Below are 18924 nucleotides of genomic sequence, written 5' to 3'. Positions count from 1 at the left end.
CGTGCAATCCTAGTCAATTAAGGTTGGAGTCGAGCACACCTTCCGCATGAAGGATCAAAACTCATAACCTCATTGTTGAATAATTTTGGTGATACAGTAGTTTGAAGTCTAGCACTCTGTCATCTAGGTCGTGGTAGAAAATGTTAATGCGAAATACGAACGATATTCATTACATGTTTGACATTAGATAAAATTCCCGAATAATCACTAGAAACGGACAAGCTTTCGAAATACACCCAAAAAAATGGAATGGCCACGCCTATTTATGTTGATTTGAAAAGGTCTGTTAACAGAATGATAGTTTTATTCAGTTCTAAATCAAATATGCAACTGCAAACGGTGGATTTAATTTTTCTTCTTTATAATTAGATTTGTATTGCAGGATCTGCTTTTAATCTTAGGCACATTATTTAAACTGTGTCGACAACGTGATCGCGTTAACATCATCATGGTTATTGCACCTATTGCACACTGATTCATTCGGTTAATCAATTTGTCGAAGGCATACTTAAAATGAAACGTCTATATATTAAAATTCTGCTTCCAATTTTAATATAATGTTATATCTTTATTTCATCATAAAGATAAACCAGCACTTCTATTTTCTTTGCTTCCTTAAGAAGTAAAACTTAATCTACCTCCAGAACAACAACGCGATGCATGGACCTTTACAAAGCTATAAACCTTGCAAAAAACACGACAACAAATAAGATAAGATGAGATAAGATAGTTTTTTTTAACAAATCATGGTGCTCAAAAATAGAGCTATACAATCAAATGAATTACAAAATAAACCATAGTAAATTATTAGAATGATTAAAATGATTAGAGTACTTTAAACTAAAAACATGAATACACATCCACACTACGTAACATGATTATAAACCATGTTATTGACAAACAAAAGTTATTTTGGGTGCCACTGTGACCTTGAGAAATTACATAATTGTTTTAGTCGTACGTCTATGGGAGACACCTCCTGACAAATTTTATTACATAAATATAGATTCTTTCAAACTACATTGCTATTTTCAAAGATTTTCTTCCTTTCTTCTAAAAGGGAGTGCGCTAAATTAGATAGGTTTGAAGTAACAAAAATTCTTTAGATTAAATAATCTAAACAAATTTCATTTCATCAGATAAGCTAGAAATTGTTTTGAATTTAGAATTTAAATTGGACAGATGTTGAGATCTAGTATCTTTCAGAACAGGAAATTTTAAAAGAAAATGTAGTTCGTCTTCAACTGCGTTCTTACATACTAGTAGCTTACACTTTCTGTCTTACTAATGTACCTTCCTCTTTCGATTTCAAATACAACACACGTGATAACTGAAGTGTTTGAAATAGGAATTTTTCCTTCACTCTGTAGCTACATACCTACACACTGGATATGTTGACTACAAAGAAAAAGTTCGTGGGCTTTCAATAGGTTGTGTCTGCTACAATGACTTTCCTTTGATGCGCGAAAAGTTATTTTCACTATTGTACACAAATAAATCCGGCATTGTCCTTCATTTTGGTGGAAATGCTATTAATTCTTATCCTGCATATATACAAAATAATTTATTTCCTGTTTATTTGTGTTTCGAGTTTGATAACTGAGTATTTTTTACTGAACAAACAGATGTTGCATTAGAAACAGAATATGCTCATCTTTCTTATACGTTGAGTTCTAATTTTTGTTGGTCCTCTTTTTGCGAAAACCTTTAGTTTAAAGTCTCTGATGTTTGGTTCAGTGTAAATCTGCTTGTCTTTACAACTATCATGATCGTAATTTGAGAAGGGAATGTGTCAAAGAGACAACAACCCGACCAAAAAATCAATTAATCTTCAACACAGCGAGAAAATTTCAGACCCCGGCGGCTTTCAGCTTCGGTTTAAACAAAAATATTTTCTTGTTCAATGAAAATGTACATCACACTTAACTTTACCCACATAAATGAACTAAAATTTAAAATAACACGTATAAAGGTCACATTTCTCATTTTTATTCCAATGTTTAAATTAGTGGGTTTGGTTACTCCTTTTTATTAATAAAGATATCTTATCCATTTAAAAGTATAAAAAATTTACATATCAATACAAAAAACAATGAACAAATGGCAGTGATATTAATTTCCAATATATGTGTAATTAGGTTGTTTCCTTTAAAGAATCCAATTCCTGCTCCTGTTCTACTTCGTGTGTTAGATTACTGAAAAAAAAATCAGAGTATGAAATAGTTACTGCATGGACTAAAGATGAATATTTTGTTTTCATTTATTAATCCTGACATTCTTCTTATTTATGTATATCACTATTATATAGAAAGTTGTCTTTCAATTTTCTTTCCTTTTTTCAAATATCATTTTGCATCACATCTTTTTAGTTTGTTACCCGGATTTGTTTTCTCTCGATCGATTTATGACTTTTGAACACCAATATACTACTATTGCCTTTATTTACTTTAGATGTATCCACCTAAGGCTTTGTATGCAAACACGTTCTCCCTGTTTATGTACATCAATATAGAGAAAGATTTCTCTCAGTTTTCCTTCTTTTTTCAGTTGTTCTTTTGAAGTACTAACTTTATTTACTTTTCCTTTAGATACTTCCACCCTACATACAAACACATCATTAAAGTTAGAAACTCGTGCAATGATATATTAGAAAAGACTGTTTTGCAAACAGGAATACAGTCTTAATTATAAGAATTTATCGTTCCTCAATGCTCTTTAACTTTGAACTTGATTGGCTTTCTAATTTGATATTAGAGTTACTGATGAGTTTAATGTAGACAAAACGCGCTTCTGTATCAAATTATGAAAAAATCGCTTTTTTTTCGATTTCATTTACATTATACCGGGGTACATTATTTTTTATTATAAAGTACAAATGTACATACTTATTAAGAGTTTTTGCGTCTTTTATTGACTCTGGGAGCAGCGTTTTTACCGTTTCTGGTAAGGCGAAAGCAGCTAGAAGTCCTGCAACCAGTCCTACGGCTCCGAATATAATCAATGGTAAAGCTTTACCGAACTGTGTTGAAAAAACTGAGTCCTGTAAAATATAAACAAGCTCCAAAATATTTTGTTTTCTTTTCTTTAAAAATTCAATCTATAGTTGAGCTATCGCAATGCTATTTTAATATACACATGTATTTATAAAATCGATATAGTACAAAATTCTTAAAACCAATTATATAAGAGATGAAGTATTGTGTCATTTAAAAGAAAATTTAAAATCCATACCATTTATTTGTAATATACGTTGAATATTATGTGTATTCTATTTATTTTAGTAAGCTCTGTGTTCTGTGCAACTTGTCATGGCAGTCATTGTTAAACAATTTTTATTTTTTTGCTTTTCCCTTACTGACTTCATTTTCGTAATTTGTAAATTGTTCAATTTATTTTCACAAGATAATTTGTTTGCTTGTTTTTGTTTTATTTAACGGTGTCTATCCATATATTTCCTGTACATACTTTGAAGCCAAGTCGACATGACCATTATCAAATGCATCACGGGACAAGAATATTTGTCTTCTTGGTTTCTAAAACAGCAATAATTACACAATTAGAAAAGCAAAACTGAAAACTTACCAATTCTCCTATGTATGCTGAGGTTATTGATCCTATTCGACCTGACATGCTGCATAACCCAAGCGCTGATGCTCTTAATACAGTTGGAAATAATTCAGCCGTTATCAGATATGCGAAGAAGAAGGCAATGGTTGTAAAGAATTTCCCGCCCATTGCCAAAGTAATGGTCAACCAACTAAGAGCTGTAATTAAAAGTATACAAACATTATGTTGGATGTGTATGCGTGCGTCTTGTACAATTTGTAAATGTGGTATATTGAATTTCTCTTCAGTGTCGTAAACTTTTTTTCTTTTCTTGTATCGATAAAGAGTGGTATTTTGGAAATATGTCATTATTCGTTAGCTGATGTGTTCATTTGCCTGATGGGAGACGCTTAACCTGCCAATATACTGGGTCCCGTTTCATGCGATTCCACCAGGGTTTTTTTACCTCGATTTGCTACTTCTGAATTATATAAGTGTGTGGCACACCTTTTCAAAATTTTCGATTTCGAGATGAGGAGTCAGCATTTATCCTTATCATTGTTATATTATCTCTAAAATGATTATTTTCTGCAAATTTAGTCTATAAAACTGAATTATTATTAAAAAATTTAATATGTTTTCTTACCTAAGAAATAGATTGAATAAGCAATGTTTTCGGCACATTTCTTCAGAATTACGCTTGTTACAACTTCGTATCTGACTTTGCATTACAACTGTATGAACACGAGCGCCATTGATGAGTCTTATGTAGACGAAACGCGCGTCTGAGGTTTAAATTAGAAGCCTTGTATCTGTGGTGAGTAAAAATTTTAAAAAATGATGTTGAATTATCCAAGATTATCAATTTCTAGATATAAACTGCACTATCCTCCCAGAGCAACTAGATCATCTCCGACTCTTTGGTTAGGTTGGTATTTGACCAGTATTTCAGTGTTTGCCGTGGCATTTTCTTTTCATTTTGGACTTAAACAACTTTTTTATCAGTTTTTTACACAAGCTGACTGTTTTGATTTTTAAAGCTCTTAAACTTGTTATCTGATTCCGACTTCCAATGGGTTTTTTTAAAGAACCACTGGTTATTCGTGACAAAACGTCTAACGTACGAAATTACCTGCTTGATATCCTGGAGGTTTTATGTAATGTATACATCGGTAAAGCTACTACTGCCTCTTTTTTATAAATTGGATTCCCTTGTCAATTCACAGGCACTTGTCTCAGAAAACAAATATTCCTATATACCTAGGATTGCTACGGCTGATTCCAACAACAAAGTAGGCGTGTTATATACCATTGTGTAGATAAATCAATTAAGATTACGGCATAACACAAGTTAAGTACCTTGTGTTACATTAAGGTACACTGAGACAAGTGCATGAGGGCCAATTGCGTTCATATATCGAACGCGAGAATAACTGTGTTACACTAATAATTTTCGTTCAAGCAGATTAACTTTTCTATTCACTAACTTTATTCACCATTTTGATTGCTTTCTTCATTCCCCTTTTATTATGCATGTAAGTAAGTCAGATTAATGCGTCTCTCTCAGTTTTAGTTTAAAACCAGGATTTGATTTTTCTATCGATTTATGAGTTTCGAACAACGGTAAACTACTGTTGCCTTTATTTATTGGTTCCGGAAACCAGACGTTTACAAAATGTTTTGGAGGATTTTCTTGTATACTTGATACAGAGTATGTAGTTATTTGTTTATAATTTGAAATTTAATACATTTATAATTTGTAATGACAATTGTCCGACTTTTGTGGTTGCTCCACAGAAAAGTTGTTAAAAAATGGTCTTCGAACCCCTCGTTGGTGTCACCATATACTTACATTCAGACGCATAAAGAGACGGAAAAATAGTGCAGAAACATGTCAGACCTCCGATGACCATGGATGAACAGAAAAACACTTTCCGCCCAAATCGGTCTGGACCTAATAAACAAAAGAAACAAGCAACTGTTTCCACTGTACTAGATATCCCAAAGTTGACGTAAATATTTCCATCAAATTTTGCTACATTCATTGAAATTCCATAATATGTCAAACTGAGTGCAAACCTGTAAAACAAAATTAAAAAGATTTTCTTTCAAAGTGCTAATTCTTGTCACATGTTACATTTTTGTTATTATGTTGTTCTTACTATTTATCATATTTTCCGACCGAAAAGGCAATCATGATATTATTAATAAAACAGAAACCATCATTTAACCGTATGATTGGCTACATTATTGCTGTTACAGAGAATGTGATTGGTTGCAGTACAGTCATACTCATATGTTATAGTATGATACTTCTTGAAAACAATTCAGCATTATAGAGATATATATGCTACTCCGTATTATGTATTATCATTGTATCTTTTTTCTTGAAACAAATGAATAATGAAGATAAAAAAACGTACACAAAGCCATTTCATATTCTTAGCCAAGCATAATTTTGTTAACAATTTCATTTTCATTTCAAATTCACATTTTGAAAATTATTTTTCTTACCAGTTCAGTGCTACTATGCACAGTCGCATGCATAATATCTTCGATTTCATTAATGCTTTCACAAAGTTGAAAATTGATGCATTTTTCTCCTTGTGGATAGTTATATCTTCTGATGAAAGGTTTATGTTTTCTCCATTTGTCTTGGCAATCTTTTGCAGAATTGCAATTGCTTCTTTCTTCTTTCCTTGACTCAACAGCCAACGAGGTGATTCAGATATAAAACTACAAATAAAGATTAAGTAATTTCACTAAGGTGTGTTAATTCAATTTTACTTCGGATGATTTTAAAATGTGATTTACATTTTGCAAGAACTAACATTCAAGCATTTTAAACCCTACTTGTGCTAAAGTAAAATTACAGACCTTATTACAATGAGGTGCGTAAAGGCTAAGCTTAAAACATTGAAGTATTAAATGATCTGTATGTGGGAAAAAAATAATTGCTAGGTTTGTGATGATTTTAAGTTTGTTATACTTCAATTTTGAAAAAAAAACATAAAAAAAAATTAACACTTTTGAATTTCAATTGAAAGTAAGGCACACAAATGACCTTATCGCACCCTTTCGTTTACTTGTCCAAAAAGAAAAGATATAAATGTATTAATAATATTAAAATGTGAACGAACTTGCTCTCTTCAACAAAACAGTCAATAGCAACAACACATTATACCACAAGTTACATTGCAATGTATATGAAATAAAGACGAATGTGTACGGTCCTTTATGTTTTATGTTGTAATGGGGTTGTTTTCGAATTCAAGTGAAATTATATATAACTGAAGGTAGTGATTATAGTATATTAAAAAATTCATATGCTTACTTATCTTATTGTTATATGCATTTTGTTATTAGTACCGCCCATACATTTTTCCCCCTTTATTCCCTTTTTAGTCAATGCCCAATTTTCCGTTAGAAATTACTGTGGTATTTTAATCTGATTTGAATATTACGAAGCATAAAGACGCCTTTCCCCAAAAGCATGTTTAATTTTTAAAAATTGACATAACCAAGCACATATATGTCTATCCCCAAAAGCTTGTTTATTTTCAGCATTAGAAAATTGCTGCTTGATCCTCAGACATTATTCTTACAACAAAGTTATAATGTATCCACCAATAAGTACACTGATGGTAAACATTAAATGTTCCCAATTGCGGATGAAAAATGCCAATAAAAGTAAAATGTAGAAGCCAATACAAAATGTAAAATACACACAGAACGAGGCTAAAAGTCTGTGTTTAGGCCCAACGAGTTCTGTTGCTAAAACAATATAAAGATAAATAGCATAAGAATAATAACTGTAAGCTATCGTTAAATATATGAATGATGAAAAGGTAAAGAATATTTCTTTAAATTAGAGAGAAAATCATAATGGTCATATTCTTCTCCTTTTGTCATGAGTGGTTTAATATCGTAAGTTACAAGAAGAGTAGTAGTCTAATCTGATTTTTTTATCATGTTTTATGTTCCCGATTGTGATCTTTTGACTGTGAGTGAATTTGGCGAGTGATGCATGTATAACAAGAGACTATAATCCTTTGTAAACTCTCGGTCGCGTTTCATTTGGAGTATATTCCGTAAATTTTCGATGGCTAACTTAGTTTGTATATTCGATATCGACATAAGACATTTGAACAAAGATAAGCTAATGTTGCTCAAAATTAAAATAGTCTTCTTATTTGAACGGTACCACACCTCCTGATTTAAAATACAAAACAAAAACATCAATTAAAAAAAGACTGTGTATTCTTACAACAACACAATAATGTATCCACCAATAGGAACACCAATGGCCCACATTAGATGTTCCCAATTCCGGAAGAAGAATGCTAATAAAAGCAAAATGTAGTTGCCAAAACAGAACGAGAAATACACACAGAACGATACAAAAACTCTGTGATCCGGCCCTACCATCTCTGTAGCTAAAAATAGAATAATATAAGGCCATACAGCATAAACCCTGAGCTTCTCGGGCCCGTTGATTTTTTGCAAAATAAAACGGATCCTTGCAGCAGGTTTCTGTGAGGATTTCCTTTGATATAACCTTTTGACATAAAATAAAGGGCATATACAAGTAGTTGATTGGTTTGTTCCGTTTGATATGGGTTTTGTTTTGTCATCCGGAGGAAAATACTAATGTACCTTTCTGTGTTCCATTCTATCAATTTACGGGTGATGTACTCATAAAAATCCACAAACAACGACAAAAATAAAAGACTTAGCCAAGTAAGGACGAATGTACATCAGGAAAATTGGCCCTGGCTGATTCTTTTAACATTGTAATAAATATGATTTCGGTTTTCGGTTTATTAATTGACGTCACAAACTATGGGAATACCCGTAAGAGTCTCTGATTGATTAAGTATTCTTAGTTCTTGAAAAACAATATATCAGCTACAGTATAAGTAAATTTAGATTTCAAAAACTTGTAAATAATATGCATTTATATCAAAGCCTTTTTACTGAAGCATGATCTAATGTTTATACATGTATATACATATATTCTCCCATTCTTGAAGTACAGTCCTCTGGTCGGAATAATTTTGAACTGTTGACGCTCATGTTCGATGTGAGAAAATAACTGTGCTGATATATTTGCAAAAATATTGCATACAGAGCAACTATTTCCCGCTTCATAGATATAAACAAAATTATAGTCGCTAGAAAATTTGATTTATGGTATATCAGAGTTATTGTTTCATTTGAGCGAAAATATGTAAATTATACACAGTTTGAATAATAAACTTTCTTTGAATATGACCAGCACAAAAAATCTACTGAAGCAAAAACAAAAACGTTATTTTTTTATATGTCAGAGTTATGATATCTGTGCGGATATGTGCAAATGTGTGAATACCTTTCTAATATGTTTCGAAATAAGGTTTATTATAATTTGAAGCTAAAATATGTGATTAATTGTTTCAACTGTTCTAATATGTTTCTTGTATATATTGTGCGGATATGTGTATGATATATATTGCGCGGTTATGCTATATTTAAATACGTGTTATTGCATCCGCAGAATTCAAGTAGAAACGGCGGAAAACTAATTTTAATTTCTTACCTAGAATATAAGGAACTATGTAGTAAATAACACTCCCAAAACCGTTGAAAAACTCAAAGATCGTCACTACGTCTAAGCTAGGAATCATAGGTCTTACAGCCGTTGATATCAGTAATAGAGCAATTCCAAAACCAAGTAAAGGTTTACGACCAAATCTGTTAAAATAATCTTCACACTTAGTTTTCATGCAAACTTATCACCTTCAGAAGCCACAAAATAAATTTAGGAATATTTAAGGTTTAAAAAAGAAACAGTAGAAATATTTTCCTGATTACAACTGGATTTACAGTCAGACATTTGTTTTGTTCGTGGAATAACAACAAAAATGAAACAGATTGACTATCTTTAGTGTAAAAACGACTCCAGATTATGTACTGTAGTTCTAAAAACGATAAAGGTTTGTCCAGGCAAATTAATTCTGTATTTTTAATAACAGATAATTACGCACAACATTTTGTAAAAATGTATAACTTACATGGAATAATAGGGTAAACATTAATGATATTAACACCTCAAACGAGTAAAAGTGGGAAAAAAAAACCAGCATACTTACGTGTCCGACAGAAAACCAGTGAAAATTGATCCAACAAGGAGACCAAGATAGTGACTCATTAAGAAATGTGCCCGGTAAAACTTTTTGTCACACACAACATCAAACTGAAAGCAAAACGTTACGGTATAAATTTGTAATGTTTGATTCCCTATATTATAACAGATCACCAATGAATTGATGATCCTCTACAAAACTAGCTTTATGAAACAAAAAAGTGCCTGGATCGATCACCAGGTATATATAACCATTACATACCATGATATCTATTCTCCTTTCGTGTATTTTGGTACTAGACATGATCTATAAGAAACTTTTCTTAAATTGTCCGTTTAAAAACTAAGACTATTCTTCCCATGAATTTGGCTAATAATTTGTGTTCTTTTTTAACTAATTGTTCTTCAACTGGCTTGGTAGTAGTTGGTACAGATACATCCTTCGCTTTCAAATATTTTGATTTGAGCGTTCCGGAGGAAGGTAACTACTCTAGTTAAAGGACTCATTGCCATTGATAGATAGATATAAGCAGGTCAAATGATTAGCAATACAATATTTTTAAAAATGTCACAAATAAAGTGTTATTTAATTTTTTCTGCAATCAGTTATGATAGATTATCTTTGGCATTTTTAAACCTTGTTCTGATAATCATTTGACCTGCTTTCAGTCGGTATCATTAAACTATCGATCGAATAGCCTGAAAATTCAAGCTTCGGTTTTTACGGCACATGTTTTGTGACAGATATGCGGGTTAAAGAAATAGAACAGAATGGAAAGTCTTTTGAGCATATTATAAAATTGATAACTGCTTTAAGTATCTTTTTGCTCACTGAAACATTTACATCATTTATAGAGCTGTCAATCTTAATCGTCTGCCTCCTATTCGACAACCATGCAACAATTTGAAATCTTTTTATTATTTTCATTATATTTTAATGTAACTTTCTTCATTTTCTATGCTTATGCTATGTATTGATGTATAGATTTACAAGATAGTATAATTTCTACGTTACCTTAGATATGATGGTTTCTACAAATACACTTTGGTCATATACCCAACTACTGCATTTGGTTTCAGATCCATTAATAATTATTGTACATTCTGTCACATTATACCCGGTAACTTCTACAGATGTATTATCCCAGTATATTTGTGTGTGTAGAGATTCATTTCCTTCCAGATCATGGGGAGTTTGACACCTGTGTGAATAAAAGTAAAGATTATTCTTATCAACATATATATACAGTTACTACATTTCCAATTGTTTAGACAAAATGTAAAATAACAAAAATACCGAACTTAATGGAAAACTCAAAATCTGAAAGTACTTTGATGTTGTTTTATTCCTTGATTTTGCCATTTGATTAGGGACTTTCAGTTTTGAATTTTCCTCGGAGTTCAGTATTTTTGTGAATTTAATTGCAGGTTTAATCCACCATTTTCTACATTTGAAAATGCCTGTACCAAGTCAGGAATATGACAGTTCTTGTCCATTCGTTTTTGATGCGTTTTGTTTTTTGATTTTGCCATATGATTATGGACTTTCCAAATTGATTTTCCTCTGAGTTCAGTATTTTTGTGATTTTACTTTTTACTTTTTCCCATAACAAACGGCACTATCAAACACTCAAACACATTAAATGTATGGAAAACAACTGTCATATTCCTGACAGGTATAACCATATGTAGAAAATTGTTATTTTAACCTGGTACTATATCTAGCTAATCCTCTCACTTGTATGACAGTTGCATACAATTCCATTGCTAGTATATTAGCAACAATGTGTGAACAAAACAAACAGACATAATAGGTAAAAAAGTAAAAAATAGGGAGCCAGTAATCACCATCGTGTTATCACTTTAATCACTTTAAAAACAAACAAATATGTCAACAAAGAAAGACAAAAGATACCTTATTAGAAGATTTCAGTCTAAAAGACGGTAAAAGGATAAGTGTTATCAATTTTGGGAAGCTTATTACTATGGTGGTAAAGGTAAATTAAGAAGTCGAGTCAGGCGTCAGTAGTTTACTCATGTTGAAATTTCAAAAATCAATAGAACCAAAACCGGGTCCGTCGCCAATACAAGCATACACTTTTTAAAAACGTGTATCCCTACCCATCCGAGTCCAAACTTAGTCAATACAGTCTCCTACAATACGTGCATCACTCGTTATATAAATAAACACTTATTCAAAATGTTACAATCAGATTTAGAACCTGCATATCAAATGACTTCACTACAAATATAAGATCCCAAAAACATGTCGCTAGTGAGTTACGCATCATTGTAAATATAACGGAATTTGATGCGACTGTCATATAATAGAGAGCTTTAGCTAGCTATACAACAAGGTTTAATCCACCATTTTCTACATTTGAAAATGCCTGTACCAAGACAGCAATATGACAGTTGTTGTCTATTTTTGGTTTTGCCATTTGATTGGGGACTTTGCGATTGAATTTTCCTCGGAGTTCAGTATTTTTGTGATTTTAATTCATACAAATTTAAATTTCCAAGACAAAGCATTCTTTAGTTCTTGAATGAACGTATTAATTAAAGAAACGAATAACAATTTGATGTTACCAATATTTGGTTTTGTTTAAGTAATACTGGTGATAAAACTTAAATGTCTACTTAAAAAATTAAAGGTCAGTTTCATATTTCAAATAACATCTAGTCAGGCTCACCTTTTTTTTTAAATATTTTACTGCTCTTTTTATTTTTTATCATACAAAAACCCCATCGTTTTGTAAAGTTGTTAGCACAGGAGAATGCTACATCTGACTCACAAAAGAAAATAGTTTACTCTTTTAGATAAAGAAATGAAAAAAAAAACTTTATTGAAAATTCTATAAAAACATTCTTCGTGTAACATAATATTTTTCAAATATTGGTGTTTATTGTGAGATAGGAAAGATAGGCCTTGTATCCCGATATTATCGCCAAGATGTTATTGTATTGGTGTAACCTTGAGGAATCTACCTGTTTAACATTTGTAAAAAAAAGCATGTAAATAAACTCATCATAGATACAGGACTAAATTTAGTATATACGCCAGACGCGTTTCGTCTACAAATGACTCATCAGTGACGCTCGAATCCAAAAAAGTTAAAAAGGCAAAAAAAAGTACGAAGTTGAAGAGCATTACCCCAAAATTCCTAAAAGTGTTGCCAAATACAGCTAAGGTAATCTATGCCTGAGGTAGAAAAGCCTTAGTATTTCAAAAAATTCAAAAATTTGTAAACAGTAAATTTATAAATATAACCCTATCAATGACAATGATATCAAACTAATGATACAGCCTCAGGAAACGTAAATAAATAAATGTCTTAGTAACTGGTGACCTTCTGCTGTTTTAAAGTTAGAATAGCATAATTCATCAAACATACCAGTTTTTAAATTTTGTACGCCAGTCGCACGTTTCATCTAGTAATAATAATACTTTATGTCCGCTGTATCCGTAAGCAAATACAGCCTATAAGATTTACGCTATATAAATATCCAATAGACAATATACAGTTTGTTAGTTACGATGGAATAAAAAAAGTTTAAGACTGAGCAGTAAAATTTTGTTAAATGGTGCTTTAAACAATATTTTTCTAAAATATAATGCAATGTTTAGTTTTCAGCCAATTATGATGAAAGTTTATTTAAGTTGCGCCCATCCACTTTAATTTTAAGTTGATGGTTGATGTGTGCCATTTGGCATACAAACATGTACAACATCTCATTTTTGTAATAAAGAATAATCATTTCAAATTCTATATATATATTTAACATTCCAGTCTTTTCGTTGATTTTGAATTTGAAAATTACCTTAGATAAACAAGTTATGCTTTCTATCTTCTGATTAGTAACCAGTCTCTACATATAGCGTGGTCAATATGGCAGAAACTTAATTTTAGCTCTAATTCCTTGGTCGGATTTAGCAATACGTCAGGTCTTTTTTTTTCATTAGTTCTTTAAATACTAATATACGAAATATTGCCATGATATATAATAACCATTATTTTATTTAAATGTTTGAATGGCTAAATATTTCTGTTGTTTTTTTACACGTATGTTTTTACGTTCAGTATGTTCGCCTCTAACACCACTGAGGAGACATGTATGTCAAAATTTACACCCTGTACAGTAAAATGGGTACATTTAATGTTTTCAACGCTGTTGTGCGTTCAAGAGTGTTTATGTGAACAGGAAGTAGACAATCGAAGGAATTGAAAACGATTCAGAGGGGTTCAACCAGATGCTACCACATATAAAAATTGTATGACTTTTAATTGTTTAACAACTCGACGGAAACGTGTAATATGCGGAAAGCTAAACGTAAACTAGTGTAGCCTAAATTCATTTTGAGCTGATGAAAGTATTTGTAATATCTGTTCTGCTATATCTTGAGAAAAAATATGTTGATGATATATATCGAAAATTTTCATGCTGGTTTTTTAATAAGTTAAATATAGGAGAGGGATAATTATACAATAGTCAATTTTTGCACTTGTTAATTGCTAAAAACTGTAACTTAAAGGATTATTAAAAAATATCATCTTCTCAGAATCAGTGACATATTGTGAAAGGTCTTGGTACATGTTAAGATCTCAAAGTAGACTTTCTGTGGCAGTTTTAGTAGTTTTACATTATTTACAAGAATGTTAAGCCCTTAGGGTGACAAATAATTGTCTAATGATTAATGAATATCTGAAAAATGTAGTCATTTTAGATAAGGATTTTCTCTCCCAATCCACGTCAGTAAAGAAAAAACAACGTTTCTCCTGTATTACAGCAAAATGCATTGAGTGTTTAGCTAAAGGTAATATCTTGAATTACCTTGCTTGCTAGCTGAACCGTGAAATCGTTATTATGTTAGGTATACTACCCTCCTTTCTGAGTAGTCTAGTCCTTCAGACATATAAATTGGTTACAAGTCAGACTACTCTACTCTTAAATGAGGGTAGTATATCTTACTTAATAATGACTTCACGATTCAGATTTCAAGTTAGCAATCTTTCTAAAGGCATTTTGCTGTAAGATTAAATTAGAGTTATCACTCTTTGTACAGCTGACGCCCGACCTCGACTCTAATAAGCATCAATATTTTTATAAAATGTGCGTCAATCAGTGTTATATTTTTTTCTTGATAATATGTTTGTTAATTGCTTATGACTTCTGTGATTAGGTTTATGGTTAATATACTAGTATGTGTAATGCATACCGGTATAATAAGCACAAGCAAGTGGTCACATCTACTTTTGTTGTGGTAAAATTGTAAAGCATAATTAAAACTTCACAAGGAGCTTGAGTTTTTAAGAAGGTCAAGTAACAAATGATTATAAGCAATAAAACTAACCTTTTTTTGTTTTATTATTATTATTATTTTAAATTATCTAGACGATCAACATCTATACATATTTGTTAATAAATAAATGTCTACGCATGTAACATTAAAACGCTAGCTTATGTTATTCTTGTTATATTTTGTAAAGTATAACGCAATATAGAGCTACACAAACTTGCTTCATCGGGTGCATGCAGTTATAAAGGTGAACTCGGTTGGAAATATGAATTATGTAGCTAATCGCTGTGTAAACTGTAAGACGTCAAAGCCTTATCCGTTTGTAATTTATCATAAAACTGATCCTCATCTTTCATTTAGTCCATTAGGTTACAGTGTACAGAATGACAAATTAAAACAGCTGATGAATCAAAGTATATCTTATCAATGAGGGTCTTGAAATTGGGTCTTCGTGTCTGTATTCTTTGTTCTTTTAAGTCAAGGCTGGGTACTGACATAAATTAAATTATAATTTGGAAATAAATTCAAGATCATGAAATATTTCATTGTACTCAGTAAAAGGTTCATCTGTCCTGGCAAAGTTAATCGACCGTTTTGTGACAGTTGTTAGGTTTAAATGCTTGCAAATTTATTTTTGTACTGACGACTCGGATGTGGATGGAAATACTCAGGCTTTCTAACTCTTGTTTCTCGAACTTACCTGAAGATATTTAGGAAATAACATGCAAAAATACTGAACTCAGAGAAAAATCAAATCGGAAAATCCCTAATCACATAGCAAAATCAAATGACAAAACACATCCAAATCAAATAACAAGAACTGTCATAGGCATTTTCAAATGTAGAAAATGGTGGATTAAACCTGGATTTATAACGCTCAACCCCTCACTTTGTTAAAAGTCTCATCAAATTTCGTTATATTTACAATGATGTGTGAACAATTGGAATGGCCATCATGCAGTTTTCTATGTTCTTACCTGTGTTCATGCTCTCCGAATGTAAAATTCATAGCAAATGTAGTCAATGCATTAAATATGGGTGCTATAGACAGGAGGACGATGATCATCTTTTGATATTTACCAAATCCACCAATTTTGTTTACAATGGCGTCGTATTCCATGTTTCTGAATGTATTCCCCTAAAATACCAAATTTTTAAGATTTGTACCTAGCGTAAGACAAAGCAATTATCAAAATGTTTGGCTCTTCGCAGCATTAGTCCAATTAAATATGGCATCTGGAAACGCTATTTTTTTCCCGATACCCTTCGTGTGCTAGTGTAACGCCTACCTGCAAAGGAAGGTGTCAGCAAAACAAAATTGAAAAAAAAATAGCCTTTCAAGACTTCATAATTAACTGGACAATACTTTAGACTATGTTATGGTCATAGATAATTGCTATCTCGAGATTGCTTGTATAATGAAGATAACTACTACAAAATATGAAACTTTCTTGTTCTATTTTTAATCTTTTAATATACTTTCATATCTATTTTTATAAAAATCGACCTCATTACACTCTAGATTACACTACACACTTTTTAATGTAACCCTATCTTATATTGCTCATATATCATTTTATTTCTTTGTGTATTGTAGAGCTTATTGTTGGCAATATAAAGATCTATTAACGCTAGCACTTAACGTTACTCTAGCTTTAAGAAAAGTTAATAAAACGATGTGTGAACTAAATGCTCGTTTTTGTCAGTCCAAACTTTTAAATATCAAAATGTTCACATACCTTATTCAATATCTCTGTATAAACTACCAGTTTAAGGAATTATATGCGAAAGCGATGAGGAAAGCGAATATTTTACACTTATAACTTTTATTATACTGAACTTCTAATATCCTATAGTGATCTGACAACCTCTGAGGTGTCCTCGGTTTGTAAAGATTTCAAGCGAAACGATAGATTACATTGTCATATAGAGGCTTTGTTAATAAATATTAGGTTCATTTTCAGACGCCACAGGAAATAATACACGAATCTTGATTTTGTTGTATTCCACTTCACTTCACGCATCCTACAAACCGGTACAAACTTGAACAAACTAGTGAGATCGATCGATATGAACATACAAAGCATTGCAAATGTTTAAAAGTGTAGCTTGTTCAGAAATACAAAAAAAAACAATAATGAATTTCATTAATAGATACAGGCTTTTATTTTACATATAATATATATAAACGTGTTTGGTTTTATATGTTTTAATTATTTTTTTAAGAAAAAGGGCAATGTCTTCATTTTCATCCGTTGTTCGTAATCTTTCCTCCCTTCTTTAAAAATTGTAATATTTGTAATATGGGTTGAATTACATTTTATCTACTTCATCTGAATCATACCTTCAAAAGAATGTACTTAGGTGAGATTTTGGGATTTGTGTCACGGCTAAATGTTCGGTTTCCTTGGTGTTTTTTCCTACGATACAAGGTCAAAATTTTGCCCCATAAGCTGGGGTCACACATTCACGATTTTTACTACCGTCCTTGACAGGACCATTCCCGATTAAAATTTATTAAAAGTCTGATCAAGATCCTGTGAATCGTGGATGGAAATACAAACTTAAATTAAAATTTGTAAAAAAAATAATTTGATCACGACAACAATCAGATAGTGTTCAGGAAGCGCCGATATTCAACCGTTTCTAAGCGAATTAGTCCCGATAATCCCGTTCTCAATCAGCTTCTAATCCGATTTGTATTTTTCGCCAGGTAAAATTCGACCGAGTCTGACACGACTGCGTCCCGACTCTACCGAATGTAATCCGACAGAGATCAGACAGTGACCAGACAGTGAACCGACGTTGACGGAAGTTATCCGTTTAAAACTGTCGGCATATTCGGGATGATCAGGTACTGTCGGAATGTAATCCTATCACGGTCCGCTCTATCGCATTGCAAACGGCTTTGTCGGGTCTCAGTCGTATTGTATTCTGTAATTGTCGGGACTCTGACGTGGGTATCATTGACGAATTTCGTATTAATAACGGGACTGTTTCGTAACGGTTTCGGCAAAAAGCGGTTCGCAATCGTCAAGATCTGGATGCTATCTGGACTCAAACGGCAGAAAAACAGCTATGAAAAATTACTCCAGATCATTCCCGTTCCACAGGACACCGTCCAGAATACACAAGACATTGTTCGGAATTCGATCCGATACAGCAGAATCTGTCACGACATAGCCACGATTGTAATCCGACTAGACAAAATCGGCTGAGTTGCCCCGAATGTTACGGGACGCACCTAACTATCGGGGTGCTTTGCCGAACTATTCGGAACCTTCCCGACCCGTAGGAATCTATTACGAACTAAAACGACTGCGTTCAGACAATGATAGGACATTCCAGATAATTGAGGATATTAATCCGACTTTTTCACCTTTCGTGTCGTATTGTTGTCTGATCTCAAACGGGAGCAATAATCGGCAATGTGTGAACCCCGCATTAAAACCAATTTGTCTTTTCGTATAAGACTATGGGTGCATTTGAGGGCACTATAGCTTCGAGATATAGATAAAAGTCTAAAATAGGATTGTTTTTGTTCAATCATTTATGAAATTGATAAGTGAAATAAGGTAAATCATTTGATTGACTGGTTCGATCCACGAAAGTCACTTTTAATAAGGTAAAAAAGATGATTAACATATATTTTTATCTTATGAGATTAAACAGACCTAGAACATCTAATTGCACTATTCTATATATATATATTTATATCTATCTTTTTGTTTATATTCTTATATGGCCATCGGAGGTCAACTCGATAGTTAATTAGATATCGTCTAAATAAACTCATGAAAAAAAACTACATTGTATCGAGCCCTTGTCCTGTAATTTTGTTTGTTTTAGACTTTTTTTTATAATTTTGATAAATGTTTTACATTGTTATAAATCAAATATTTGAGTCAAATCGATGAAAATGAATTTGACAGTTAGTGCCCCTTAACAGGTAATT

At 31.9% G+C, this 18924-nt stretch overlaps 1 protein-coding gene across 2 annotated transcripts; it reads right to left on the bottom strand.

The window, feature by feature from the left end:
• Positions 1–785: 785 nt before the first annotated feature.
• On the bottom strand, positions 786–16988 carry LOC134708356 (organic cation transporter protein-like). 2 transcript variants are annotated; one of them, XM_063568825.1, is made up of 11 exons: positions 16709–16988; positions 15947–16107; positions 10686–10872; positions 9678–9781; positions 9125–9279; positions 7814–7982; positions 6061–6282; positions 5399–5625; positions 3583–3764; positions 2886–3040; positions 786–2195 (listed from the first exon to the last, which is right to left on the bottom strand). In XM_063568825.1, exons 2-11 carry the CDS (start codon positions 16087–16089, stop codon positions 2135–2137), a joined length of 1605 nt encoding a protein of 534 aa, XP_063424895.1. In that variant the 5' UTR covers positions 16090–16107; positions 16709–16988; the 3' UTR covers positions 786–2134. The 2 variants fall into 2 exon arrangements, with proteins under 2 accessions (XP_063424895.1, XP_063424896.1); XM_063568826.1 differs by lacking the exon at positions 7814–7982 and adding an exon at positions 7152–7320.
• Positions 16989–18924: the final 1936 nt, after the last annotated feature.

Source organism: Mytilus trossulus, chromosome 2, assembly GCF_036588685.1.
Source record: "Mytilus trossulus isolate FHL-02 chromosome 2, PNRI_Mtr1.1.1.hap1, whole genome shotgun sequence".
NCBI classification, from domain to species: Eukaryota; Metazoa; Mollusca; class Bivalvia; order Mytilida; family Mytilidae; genus Mytilus; species Mytilus trossulus.
This window is presented reverse-complemented; position numbering and strand designations above follow the sequence as displayed.

Coding starts and splice junctions, on each gene's coding strand:
- LOC134708356 (XM_063568825.1), bottom strand. CDS start 16,089: ATGGAATACGACGCCATTGTAAACAAAATTGGTGGATTTGGTAAATAT. Junction 9,280..9,677: donor ACTGGTTTTCTGTCGGACAC/GTAAGTATGCTG, acceptor TTATTTTAACAG/ATTTGGTCGTAAACCTTTAC. Junction 3,765..5,398: donor GTCTCTTTATGCGTCTGAAT/GTAAGTATATGG, acceptor TTTTAATTACAG/CTCTTAGTTGGTTGACCATT.